At 22.3% G+C, this 14,888-nt stretch overlaps 3 protein-coding genes across 3 annotated transcripts; all 3 read left to right on the forward strand.

The window, feature by feature from the left end:
- Positions 1-1,083: 1,083 nt before the first annotated feature.
- On the forward strand, positions 1,084-2,634 carry DICPUDRAFT_84882 (uncharacterized protein; the record flags this gene model as incomplete). The annotated part of the gene is made up of 1 exon (XM_003294358.1): positions 1,084-2,634. The coding sequence occupies one exon, from the start codon at positions 1,084-1,086 to the stop codon at positions 2,632-2,634; it is 1,551 nt and encodes a 516-aa protein (XP_003294406.1).
- Positions 2,635-3,495: 861 nt separating this feature from the next.
- On the forward strand, positions 3,496-5,789 carry DICPUDRAFT_59022 (uncharacterized protein; the record flags this gene model as incomplete). The annotated part of the gene is made up of 3 exons (XM_003294359.1): positions 3,496-3,702; positions 3,797-4,437; positions 4,504-5,789. 3 exons carry the CDS (start codon positions 3,496-3,498, stop codon positions 5,693-5,695), a joined length of 2,040 nt encoding a protein of 679 aa, XP_003294407.1. The 3' UTR covers positions 5,696-5,789.
- An 885-nt stretch (positions 5,790-6,674) lies between these two features.
- DICPUDRAFT_99951 (uncharacterized protein) lies at positions 6,675-8,089 on the forward strand (the record flags this gene model as incomplete). Its single annotated transcript, XM_003294360.1, has 4 exons — positions 6,675-7,001; positions 7,349-7,535; positions 7,599-7,932; positions 7,999-8,089. 4 exons carry the CDS (start codon positions 6,675-6,677, stop codon positions 8,087-8,089), a joined length of 939 nt encoding a protein of 312 aa, XP_003294408.1.
- Between the last annotated feature and the right edge of the window lie 6,799 nt (positions 8,090-14,888).

Below are 14,888 nucleotides of genomic sequence, written 5' to 3' on the forward strand. Positions count from 1 at the left end.
ATTTTATTTTATTTCTATTTTTAAAATTATAATAAAAAAAACACAAATAAAAATTATGCACATTAAAAAAAAAAAAAAAACATAATACCAATTCTCTTTCAATAACACACATTACCAAATAAAGCTTTTTTTAAAATTTTTTTTAATTAAAGATTTTTTTTAGGTTATTGAATTTCGATTATTTTTGATAATTAGATAAATAATAAGGAAAAAACTTACCTAATATTTCAATGAGTTTCTTTTTAATAAATATTTAATTTGAAATAATCAACAATTTCTTTTGAAAGTCAAATAACATGGTTAATAAAATAAAAAAAATTTAAAATCAAAATTAATTAAAATTAAAAAAAAAAAAAAATTTATTAAAATAAAAAAAAAAAAAATATCTTTTATGTTTTTATATAAAAGGATATGATTGCTTTTCAAAAGAATGTATGGGGAAAAATAAATAAAAAAAAATAATTTATTTTTTTTAAAAACCATTGTTAATATAAAACAATAAGATATTTAAATTTAATTTCTTAATAATAAAAATTAAATTAAATTCAAATAATAATTATTTTACAAATTTCGATAAATGTACTAATGTAGATCAGATCATTAAATTCATACAAAAAAAAAAAAAAAAACACAACCACAAAATAAATAAAAATTAACAATGATCAGTTCCCATTAATTAAATTAGTATTTTAATCAAAATAAGACTTTAAAGTTTTAATAAAATAAAAAATAAAAAATAAATTTTTAATAATGAAAAATAAAAAATAAAAAATAAATTTTTTTTTATTATAAAATAAAAAAAAATTCATAACTTTTATAACAATAAAGATTATAATATTATTTAATAAATAAAATTTAAAAAAAAAAAAAAAAAAGATTTTTCATTTTTTTTTTATTTTTTTTTTTTTTTTGGCGTTTATGCTTTCATTTAAAAACTATACACAAACAATTAATTTTATCATTTAATTTAAATTACCTATACTATAATAACAAAAATAAATTATAATAAAAAGTTACTTGTATTTATTTGAAAAAACCCAGATATTATTTTATCACAATAATAATAATAATAATAATAATAAAATGTTTAAAATAATTAAATATAAAAACAATAGTAACAATCAGAAAATAATTAAAGATATTTTATTTAATTTTAATAACAAAAGATCAATAATAAATAGTAATAATAAAAAAAATATATTAAATAATCACGAAAATAATAATTTTAATTATAATAATAAAATTAAAATTAATAATTATTGCACCAAACCAAATTTTACATTTACATCAGTTGGCAACATTGAAATCGATAATATAATTAAAAAAATCGAAAATGAACCAAAAGAAGGCCCATTATATATTTATAATCAATTAGTTAAAGATAAAAAGATTAAAGTCGATCCATATCAAATATCAACAGTTAAAATATTGCAAAACCTATATAACCAATTAAAACACAAAGATTTTTTTAAAAATCAAGAATTTGGAGGTAATCAAAATAATACAGAGATTTCATTCTCAAAGTTTTTAAGTTTTTTCAACTCTCCAGCATCGAATGACCATCAAAACAAATCTATTACTAAACTAAATGAAAGCGAATCATTTATTAAAGGAATTTATTTATATGGGGATGTAGGGTGCGGAAAATCATTTTTAATGGACTTATTTTACAACTCAATAGATATCGAAAAAAAGAAAAGAATTCATTTCCATCATTTCATGTTGGATGTGCACAAGAGAATTCATAAATGGAGACAAACAAAGAAACCAGATGAAGACGATCCAATACCACCACTCTCACGTGAACTAGTAAAGGAATCTTGGTTGTTATGTTTTGACGAATTTCAAGTTACAGATGTTTCAGACGCAATGATATTAAAACGTTTATTTAGCAATATGTTTGATATGGGTGCAATTTTAGTAACTACATCCAATAGAGCACCAAGCGATCTTTATAAAAATGGTTTAAATCGTCAATTATTTGTTCCATTTATTCACTTCCTTGAAGGAAAATGCATTGTTCACAATTTAAATAGTGGGGTAGACTATAGATTAACTGGTACACGTACAAAAAGAGTATATTATTTATCAAATAAACAAGAGGATGTCCAACAATTCACCCATTTATTCAAGCAGCTTACTAAAGGTGATCCATTAGAATCGACCCAAATAACCCTTTCAACTGGAAGAAAAGTTCATATACCAAGAAGTGCCAATAGTTGTGCAATTTTCGATTTTAAAGAATTATGCGACACTGCCATGGGAGCCGACGACTATATTGAAATTGCAAAAAATTTCCACACCATCTTTTTAGAAAACATCCCAATGATGAACGAATCCACAAAAAATCAAGCTCGTCGTTTCATCATCTTAATTGATGTCCTTTACGAACATAAAGTAAAACTAATTTGTACTGCCCAATCCACACCCGGTCAATTATTTATGAGCGAGGGTGGTGATAATAGTAATTCTGAAGTTAGACAATTAGCTGACGATCTCACCTTAACTCCAGAACAACTATCAAGATTCAATGGTGAAGAAGAAAGATTTATGTTTAGCAGAGCAGTTTCAAGAATTGTGGAAATGCAATCTGACCAATATTTATCAAATTCTATAAATAGAATTAATCATTAAATAAAGAAAAAAAAATAAAAATTATTTAAATTATTTTTTTATTTATTATTTCTTTTTTATATTTTTTTTATTTATTATTTCTTTTTTAAATTATTTTTTTATTTATTATTATTTCTTTTTTATATTTTTTTATATTTTTTTTATTATTTTTATTATTTTTATTTTTTTTATTTTTTTTTATTTTTTTTATTTTTTTATTAAATTAATTTTATTTTTATTTTTATCTATATTTTTATTTATTCTATTTCTTTCGAGGTTAAAAATAAATTTGATTTCTAAATAAATAAAAAAATAATAATCTGATTTAATATCAAATACTATAAATAAAAAAAAAAAAAGGATATATAAAAAAAGGATAAAAATATTTATTAATTTTTTTTTTTTTTCGTTTTTTTTCCAATTTTTTTTTTTTTTTTTTTATTAATTTTTTAAAAAATTTTTTTTTTTGAAATTATTTCTTTTTCTTTTTTTTTTATATATTTTAATAAAATTTTATATATTAAAATTATTTTTTTTTTTTTTTTTTTTTATTTTTATTTTAAAAAAATTTTAAAATTTTTTTTTTAAATATAAATTCAGCAACAGATAGCAATTTAATATTAGGTTTATTAATTAACCTAATATTTATAATAGTAATCATTTCAAACTATTTAAATAAAATCATAACCTACTTTAATTCTTCAGGAAGCATTAATACTTCAGGACCCAAACCAAAGGTGGCTTCAAACAAGAAAAAAAGAAGAGATCAAGGTAAATATTATTATATATTATTATTTATTAAAAAAAAAAAAAAAACTATTGCTATAGAAAAAATAATTAACACACAATTTATATTCTTTTTTTTATACTATTATTAAAGAAATGAATCCAGAACAAGCAAATAAATTAAAAAAAGTTTTAGAGGGGGAAGATTTTAATGATATTGATGAAGAAGATGTACCAATGAGTCCAAAATATGATAATGAATTAGAAAGGGTTCCAGAAGGTATGTGCTGTGAATGTAAAGATCAACCATCTACAATTCATTGTATAACATGTAATGATGATTTTTGCGATGTTTGTCCATTTGTATGTATTTAAATTTTATAGAGGAGGAATAAAGAAAGATAGATATTGTTTAGAAAATTCAAGAATTTATTAATAACTCAACTTATAAATTTAGCAAATTCATAGAGGTGGATCGCGTAGATCACATGAATTCCGAGATATAAAGACATTAAACCTTTTTAAATACGACGATTTAGATAAAAGAAATAGAAGATTACCATCTGATAGTGAAAATATTGAACAACAAATCCAAGAACCAACAATCACCTCGACTACATCTACCACAACAGATTTCGAATCAAAAACAACCAGCACATTAAACAATAGTATGTATAGAGGTAACAATTTATTCAATAACGCTTTACCAGCTTTACATACTAATATTCAATCACATGGCCTATTTAATAATCATATAAACAATAATAATATTAACAATAATAAAATTAATCATAAAGATGAAGAGGAAGAAGAAGAAGAAGAAGATGATGATGACAAACCATTTATTCATAAAAATGAAAATTTACATAACGGTGCTTCACAATTAGATAAAAGTTGGTTCTTAGAAAGATCAAAATATATTCCAATTCGTCTAACTCTTCGTGAACGTTCAGATCTCCGTTTATTGGAAGCTGCTCTTCATGTTTCAGAATATACCGATAAGATTGATATTATCCATACAGGTGGACAAAAATCTAAGAGAATTAATGAACAATTAAGAAATATCTGTGCAATTTTATCAGGTTTATTAGTTGCTAGGTAATTATTTATATTTTTAAAAAGAAAAATTATTTATTTACTAATTTTAATTTTTTTTTTTAATAGTGATTTTAAAAAAGGTCAACAATTAGTTGAAAATAAAGATTTTTATGAAAACGAACCATTTTTCCAAAATGTATTTGAAATAGGTAGAAGACACAAAATTATGAATCCAGCCAAAATGAGAGCAGAGTATGGTAAAATGGTACATTTACTTCAAGATGCATCATTGGGCGAAATTAAAAGAAATTTAAATGGCCTCAATATGATCAAAAAATTAAAAACTGTTTATTCATTTTTAGAAGAGAACGATGGATTAAAACTTTTAGAAGATCCAAGATTAAACATTGCAACTCGTGAAGTTTTAGCTGATGGTAAAACTCGTAATCAAATCCAACAGGAAATTAAAAATAAAGAATCAGCAATTAAATATCTTTCCAAAAGATATGCCTCATCACAATTAAGATCCGAAGATATCGAAACCTGTATTTATTCAATTTGTGATAATCACACTTTTCTCCGTGAAAATCGTGACAGCGTTAAAAAAATGAAGAGACTCTTAAAAGAATACTTTGACAAAGATAAATTTGAAAAAGGTTATAGTCTTACTTTAGAGCATGGCCAAGGTGGTGCCCGTCTCTCTCATAGTCATCGTAAACAATTCAATTATGTATATCAATCATTAAAACTTTGGGAGCTTATTCTCCACGACATGTTCAAACTTTGGTATTTCGCTGAAATGGATTTACTCTCTGGTAATGGCTATCATTTATCAAACACTGGTCAAGGTCTTAATCGTATTCAGCAATGTCCAAATGTTGGTAGACTCATGTCAAGTATCCTCCGTGAAACTCAAAGAAAAGTAGGTGATGATTGGGTTGGTTCATCTGTTATTCATTTAGGTGATCACAATGTACCAAACTCTTTAATGTTCATCGATAAATATACTCAAATCTCTCGTATCTTAAATCCAATAGTTATCACCATCGAATTTATTCCAAAAATTAAAGATCCAAATATTCTCAAATATATCGACAACTCATTTGGTGGTCCAGAAAATCTAACAAAATTAATTTTATCCGATTTCTTCAAGCATGCTTTCGATGGTAGTGGTGCCGATAATTTCTTTGATGCTGGCTCTTGTATAGATGGTAGATTAACCTCTGCTTGGAATTGGTGCAGCAAAATCGAAAAGAAATCCTATTATCCAATATTTTTACTTGCTGGCTTTATTGGTTTTGATGGTGGTGCTTGGTAATTTCAATAATGAAATATTATGTTTTATAAAAAAAAAAAAAAAAATAACCAATAAACGATAAAAAATAATAAAAAATAATATTATTAATATAAATAATTTTTTATAAAAATCATTTAACTATTTTTTTTAATGTTCAATGTAAATAAAAATATTGATATAATAAACTTATTTTGTTTGTAAACTAACCTTTAACTATTGCAAAAAAAAAAAAAAATACGAAATTCGAGTAAAATAAAAAAAAAGAAAAAAAAAAAACGAGAAAACTAAAAACTAAAAATGAATAATAAAACATAAAAATAAAATTAAAAACTATAAAGTATTTATATAATAAAATCAAATTATATATTTGATTAATTTATTTATTTTTTTTAATAATCGTTTTTTTAATCTATATTTAAAAAGAAAATAAAAAAAAATATTAGTATTGATTTTAAAAACCCGATAATTTTTTTATTTTATTTTTTTTTTATTGTTATTAAATCAGATTCTATAAGTGTGAAAATTATCATTTTAGGCTCAGCAAAATAATAAAAAATTTCATCATTTAAATAAACAATAAAAATAATAATTAAATAATTATAAAATAAATATTTACCAAAATTGTATTTTGCTAATGAAAAAAAAATAAAAAAAAAAAAAAATAAAGTAAACAAACTAATTTTTTTTAAAAAAAAAAAAAAAGAAAAAAAAAGAAAATTTTTTTTGTTTTCCCCAAACGTTATTATAACTATTTTTTTTATTATTTTTTAATTTTTTTTTTTTTTTAAAAATTTTAATTTTTTTTAAAAATTTTAAAAAAAATGATAATTTAATTTTAAAACTTATTAAAAATTTAATAATAATAATAAATCTTTTTTTTTTTTTTTCCTTTTTATTTGTTGTTTTTTATTAATTTTTGTTTAAATTTATATATGTAATATAAAAAAAAGACATTATAAATTAATTTTATATATAAATCTTTTTTTAGGAAGAAATAAAAATGGATAGGTTGGAAAGGATTCTTTCGTTATTTATTAAGTTAATAGGACCTACATTTGTTGTTATAGCGATATTTTTAATATCTGGTATAACATTTGTGCATTTTACAGTTTTATTACCTTTATTAATCAAACCAACATCACTAACACCAAATAACCATGAAAATTTTAGTTCAACTTCAATAGATTCAACAAATAGTAATAATAGTTCTTTTCTATTTTCATTTTTATACAGTTTATTTCATTATTCAATATCATTCTTTTTATTATTCAATATATTTTTCAATTATATAATGGCAATAGTTACTTCACCTGGTCATCCTCCAAGAGTAAATAAATAAACAGACAGAAAAACTTAATATAGTAGAATATTTTTATAATGTTAATAGTTATGGTTTTAATTATTGTTATAGATAGTTATAGCTATAGTAATAGTAATAGTTATAGTTATAGTTATAGTAATAGTAATAGTAATAGTAATAGTAATAGTAATAGTAATGACGATAATGATAGTAATAATAATATTAATATTAATATTAATAATAATAATAATAATAATAATAATAATAATAATAATAATAATAATAATAATAATAGTAATATTATAATAATAATAGAATAGATATCTACTATCTAGTTTAAAAGAGTAATGGTATTAATTCATTTTTTTTTTTAGTTAGCAGATTATACCCCAGAAAAAATTGAAGAGTTTAATCAAATTAAAACTATTAAAAGATCTGAAACTAAAAAATTTTGTATATATTGTAGATTACCAAAAGAAGAAAGAAGTCATCATTGTTCAATTTGTAATAATTGTGTTTCAAAAATGGATCACCATTGCCCATGGCTAAATAACTGTGTTGGTATGTTAAAAAAAAGGTTTTTAAATACTATAATATGATTTTAACAGGTTCTACATTATATAGGTCAAAATAATCATAGGTTTTTTATGTTGTTTTTATTTTATTTATGGGTTTCATGCATTTATGTATGTGTTTTATCATTTCCACATGTATTTGGAGGTGGGTACATACCATTTTCAATTTTAATGTCATTTGTAATAACTTTGACAATTAGTGTGGCTCTAGGTGGTTTAATGTTTTGGCAACTTTATTTAGTTTTAACAAATCAAACTACAATTGAATTTTTACATAACAGAGCTCAACAAAGGAAAGCAAAAGCAAGAGGTGAAACCTATACAAACCCTTATGATTTAGGCTTCGAAAATAACTTTAAAGAGTTTTTTAAAATCAATACATTGTAAGAAACAATAATACTTTTCATTTATTATTTTATAGTTTACTAATTAATCTATTATATTTCGAGTAGCAGTTGGCTTACATTTTTCTTACCTACTTTCAAAATAAATGGCCAAGGAAACAGTAAAAAATACGAACCATTATTAGAAATTGTTTAAATAAAATATAAATAAATATTGTATACATACAAAAACTCAAACATCATTGGGGTTTATTTTTTTTAAATTAAATGTTTAAAAATTTGAAAAAAAATTTAAAAAAGTTTTTTTTTGCGCTGTATAAAAAAATCTTAACTAAAATTTCATAAGCCTTAATAGCTCAGTTGGTACGAGCGTGAGACTGAAGTTCTTAAGGTCGCTGGTTCGATCCCGGCTTGAGGCATATGTTTTTTAAACATTGTAAAAATCTTCCCAGTGATTAAAATATTTTATATTAATCTCTAAACAACTCTGTTTTATTTTACTGATTAATTTAAAACCGACGAATACCACTACAAAAAGTAACCGTACTCGAAATGTTAGCCAAATATCCACTACGTACCAAATCAGGTAGTCCGAAATCACCTACTATTGAACAAAAATATAAGAAAAAAACTTCTTAAACTAGATCACCTCGAACCACTTTTTTTTTTTTATATGAAAAAAAATAAAAAATTACATATAAAAAAAAAAAAAGTGGTTCGAGGTGATAGGTTGATTCAACCTTACCCCAACCCTCACTACTTCTTAAACTAGATAGATTATTTCACCTTACCCCAACCCTACTTCTTCTTATATTTTAATATAAATAAACACTGTCGCTTACACTAATAATATTTATTATTATTAAAAAAAAAAAAAAAAAAAAAAAAAAATTAACAATACAAATCCTCAAACATACCATTTAAAAATTTTATTTAATAAAATACCGTATCTTACACTAATATAAATTATATCATTAAGTAGGATTTTTTTTAAAAAAAAAAAAAAAAAAAAGAATTCCTAACAGCAATTAAATCAATTCACTCATTTGAAAAACCTTGGATTACACTTATAGTAACATTCTTTCAATTTTCCATTACGTTTTGCTGTAAAATTTTGATTTAAAACATTTTCTTTAAAAAATCTTCACTTTAAAAAAAAAAAAATAAAAAGACTTTGGATATGGGTATGCACTAAATTATTCAATTAAGATATTGATCTAAATGCAATTGCTAAATCCTATCAACCTACCAAACACCTATTTATAATTTTATAAACCTATTCACATAACTAATTATTACTACTTCTAAAAATTTTATTTAATAAAATACTATCTCTTACACTAATATAAATTATATCATCAAGTAAGATTTTTTTAAAAAAAAAATTAGGGAGGACATCATGGACCAAATTTTTAAAATTTGTGTGGGTTTTCCATACAGATTTTGGTCAGATGTGGAGAAGAGCCATAAAAGATAAACAATAATACATCTTATACACACTGTAAACCACCATTCTGAGGAAAAAATGACACTTAAAAATAACATAATCTAGAGATCTTTAATCTTTAACAATTAGTTATATTAACCATCAATTTACGAGATATATTTACCTAATAAATTTACACAAAAAATAGAGGATTTACACAATAAGTAATACATGTAGTATTGATCATACTAGGTCAAAATAATATTGAAAATACTGTAATTGTTATTGAAACTGATTTATCTTTTTTAGTTTAAATGGTGTTGCTCAAAAAAGATATTAGTGTTGAGGTATCAAATAAAGTTGATTATTGTTTTAAACCATTGATGATTTGATCTATAATGTTAAGGTTTTGAGAGTATTTTAGGGTCCCAATGACATTCAATTGTTTTTGTCAAATTTTTTGAAAATCCCAAACTATTAATTGGACAGTTACAACTTTTAAAATAAAAGCTGAGGCATTTACATTTGGTAAATGTTTAGAGTAATTCTTTAGGAAAATACAGTTTGAAAAAGCATCAGCAGTTTCGTTTGGTTCTAAATCTAATGTTTTTGGTGATAGGTAACTAAAAATACAGAAATTAAAATTTTATTGGAATTGGTAAAATGGAGAGACGTGGTAACAATGTTGATTGAATGGATCCTTTAATATGTGTTCGTATCTTTGTCTTGATGTAACTCTTCTAAATAATCAACTTCGTCCCCCTTGGTATAATTTTACGAATGATATCATATTCTTGTGGTGACAATTTTTTGGTAAGCAGAACTATCTTAATTGTGTGGTGTCGCTGACAAGCTGGATCTTGTGTTGAAGTTTCTTATATATTCTGTTGATATTTTTGACTTCTCTTTCCCATGCTGCTGCGCAGATTAACTAGAATCTCTTTAGAAAGAGACTCTTTCATATCAATGATCCGAGGACCTATTATTTACTTAATTGTGATATAACAACAATTTTTAAATCAATTTAAATTTATTATAATAATCACAAACATATATCACATTAATTGGAAAAAATCACACATATATCATTTAATATTTATCATCATATTTTGACACATTTTTAAATTTATTATTTTTTTAATTAATTTTATTTTTTTTAAAATAATATTTTTCAATATAAATTAAAATTCAAAAATCATTTTTAGGACAGAAAATAAAAGAAAAAGAGTTAAGTTATAAAGTTTACAAATAATAATAATTAGTAGTTTTTAGTTTTAATAAAGATTTGTTATTTTTTAAAATATAATTTTTAAATATTTTTATATATTTATTTTGATTTTATTATATTTTATTTTATCTTTATTTTGTGTTTTATTATTATTGTAATTAATTACATTTAGTTTATAATATATTTTGTTTAGTAATTAATTCATTATTTCAGAGTTCTTAAATATAACAACAGTTATATTACATAATCATCATATTCGGGGATGTAGCTCAGATGGTAGAGCGCTCGCTTAGCATGCGAGAGGTAAAGGGATCGATACCCTTCTTCTCCAATATTATATAAATTCTATCTTTCTGGTGATTTTTAGAAGATCTGGTATCCCAAAAACACGACCACTTTGCTATCATTCCTTTTGTATTTTCCGCTGATAAGAACCAATCTGCAATTTTATTGATTTCTTTAATTTCATCATCATTGAATTCTTCAATATATGAGTAATATGTTTTTCTTGATAGTGCTAAGAAGATTTAAGGATGTTTAATTTTGTTTTAATTGAATTACTTGTTGTTTTCCACAATGATAACGATGATCTTATTGAATTTAGTATTTCTGGTAATTTTCTATGAATTCCTGTTCCTGTGAAGTAGTATCCTAAATATCTTTCTGGTTTATTTGATATTTGTATAACTGAATTTGTAGTTTCTGGGTTGTTAATTGTTATTGAAACTGATTTATCTATATTTAGTTTTGATGATGTTGCTGTGCAAAAGTTATTGAGGTGTTGAATTACCAAATTAAGTTGATCATTGTTATTAACCATTGATGATGAATCATCAGCAAATCCTTGAAATTTGATTCTTCTGCTTGTGTTGTCCAATGGGAGTCCAATTATTGATTTATCTTCTAATATTGATCTCGCTAAAGCTTCTATTACCATAACATAGAGAGTAGGTGATAATGGATCTACTTGTTTTAATCCTCGTCCTATAAAAAATTGTTCTGTGTTTTTACCATTTATTTCCATTTTTGCGTGAGAGTTGGTGAGTAGTTGCATAATAAGATTTATTAGTTTGATTGGTATTTGTGTGTGCAATAATGTTCTGTATATTGCATTGTGTGAGATTGAGTCAAACGCTTTCAAAATCATAAAAAGTGATGATTCCTGGTGATTTGTTTTTGGAGCATAATTTGATAGCTTCATTTGCTGTCATTGTATTATCTATGATGGATCTGTTTCTTGTGAAACCTTTCTGATTAGGGTTGATTATACCGGGAAGAATAGTCTGTAATCTATTGTGTGAAATTGACTTTTAATGAACCAATATTACCTGTTCCGATTGTTGTTTTGATTCTGAAGATAATATATTTATTTGACACCAATCGATTCTAAATATTTGATCCTTTAGAATTTGCTGATCTTAAAAGTGTTTTTTTAGTTGTACAAACATTCTTTTATCGGGTTTTAAAATCTTCAATACCAAAATAGTTGATATCGTAATTGAATACTTTACAATATTTATTCTTTTTTGAAGACTGTTCATAAATCAATTGGTTTGCTAATGTTTGGGAATATATATGTTCATTGAAAAGCTAAATATTTGACATTCTTTTTCTTTTAAAACTGCTTCACTGTTGGTATGCTTTATTTAATGGTGATATCCCTATGTGCAGTAAGTATTATTTTTGGAAAATAAAAAAATTAAAAAAAAATTGAAAAAAAAAATAATTTTTTTTTTTTAATAAAATTATCATCATTTATTGAATGTACTTTAACAATAATAATAATTACTTTATATATTCAACCAAAAAAAATTAAAAAAAAGGATCTGTCAGTACAGGTTAATCTAAAAAAGATATCAAAAACATGGATACAAGGTATAATTTTAGACAAAGTTAAAATGATTAATAAATCATTGTTATCATTGAGTAACGTAATCAATTCATTGACTCACAGTAACTTAGCACGTATCACATACAGAGAATCGTAGTTAACTCATTTTCTACAAGAGTTATTGGGTGGTAACGGTAGAACTACATTAACTATAAATTCCTCACCTTCCAGCTACAACAAAGCCGAAACAGTTTCCATACTCATATTTGGTAGTTCAATAACAATAGTAATTGTAATAGTAGGATTGATAGTAATTACAGAAGTACTAGAGATTGGTTTCAAACTAAAGGTCATATTAAAATGCTTTAGAGTTTTAAATATATATATATAATTAGAAATAATAATACTTAATAAAAAGGTTTAGCTAAACCGGGTCATCTCTCAAGCCATATTTGATGTTATTCACCTTTCAAATAATTAATCAATAATCAATCAAAAATATAATAATAATTCAAATTAATTAAATAATAATCGATTTACACTAGTTAATAATCAAAATGATCAATTATAATAATTAAATTAATATTTAACAAACAATTTAAAAGTATAAATAGTTCAATTTAATTATTATCAATTATAAGTTCATTTTTATATTTTATAAAAAGTTAATAACATTCCCTATTTATAGTTTATACAATTGATAATCTATTTATTATCTATAAACATTACATATTTATTAAATAAAGATTTTAATTTATTTGATTAACTTATATTTGTTTTAATTTTTGACCCTTTTGGTTTTTCTTTTTTTTTAATTTATTTTGTATTTAAAATAGAGTAGATTGTATCAATATAAACTCTTTAAAAGAATACCTAAAAGAAAGTATAGAAAAGATGGTAGATATAATTTTAATAAATATAAATAAATTGATTTACTTGAAGACACCGCAATTAAAGAGGAAGTAAAACACACCCACAAGACCAACCATTTAGCTGATGATACATATTTAAATTTCGATATAAATTAAACTTCGAAAAAAATAAATAAAAAAAACTCATAAAAGTACAAAATAAAAAAAACAAAATTAATAAAAATACTGATGAGACTTGGTTTATCATTAGAAATCATCTTCACTTTAAAATAATTAAACTTACGATAGTGGCTACCAAAGCAATTATTATGAAAGGTTTTTAAAACGATTGAACAATAAACTAAATCTATATATAATATATTTAAATATTTTATATTTTTTTTTTGTTTTTTTTGAATTGAATCCAAAATTTCATCAAAAATTTTAAAAGAAAAAGAAAAATTAAATTACAACACAATTTCATAATAACATCAAAATTATTTTATAAAAAAACACTACAATTGATAAAATAGAGTATTATAAGATTTAAAATGATTTAAAAAGGAAATTTAATATTTTAAAATAATTGTATTTTATTGGATTAAAAAAAAAGCAAATTACAAATTAAAGTGTGAAAAAAAAGTAAAAAGGAAAATTTATTAAAAAATTTTGAGTACATTTTTTCTTTTTTTTACACCCTAAACACACTTTAATTTAAAATAATAATAATTTATTTTAATTCTTTTCAATAATATTATTTTTTCCTAATCAATCAGTAGATATATATTATTGTTTATTTTTAACTTTGAATTTTAAAAAAAAAAAAAAATTTGGTTTATTTTAAAATTATATTTATTATAAAGTGAATGAAAAGACTAGTTTTGTGGTTATAAATACATAGAAAGTAATTTTAAAAAATAAAATGTTGGTGTTTTTATTTGTTAGTTTATATATTAAATCATATATCTAATTTTAAACTAAATTTTTTTTTTAAAAAAAAACACCACTATAATACCCATGTGATGGTATTAAAAAAATAATAAAACTTTAAATTTTTTAAATAATAATAAAAATAACAACATATATCACAAATGTATACACAAATTAACATAAAAGGATAAAAACAAAAATAACAACAAGAGTAGGTGAGTGCTACACATACGGGCAATATTGATATAGAAAAATAACAATATGAAAAATTATTATAACAACAAAAACAAACAATAAAAAACAAACAAACAAACAACAAACAAACAACAATTCACCCTAATATAGAAAAAAATAGAAATTTAATTTCAAATTAACTCCAATAACACATCATATTTACATTCCTTTTTTTTTATTATTTAATTTCTTTTTTTTTTTTTGGGGTTAAATTTTTTTTTTAAATATTATAATAACAAATTATTTTGTGAGTTAAAAATAAATAATTAAAAATAACAAGGGTTCACTCAAATTAGCAAAATTGAAATATTTACCACTAATAACATACACACACTTTTCTCACAATTACCCCTTCACACAAAAAAATTTATTACCTGTTTTACACACAAAGATACTCACTCTCACATAAAAGTTAAACACACTCACCCCTCGAGAAAAAATTTCACCCTAACTTTATTTAAATATTTAATATTTATACCCCAGTTATATGAATTG

This window comes from Dictyostelium purpureum, assembly GCF_000190715.1.
Source record: "Dictyostelium purpureum unplaced genomic scaffold DICPUscaffold_554, whole genome shotgun sequence".
Taxonomy (NCBI): Eukaryota; Evosea; class Eumycetozoa; order Dictyosteliales; family Dictyosteliaceae; genus Dictyostelium; species Dictyostelium purpureum.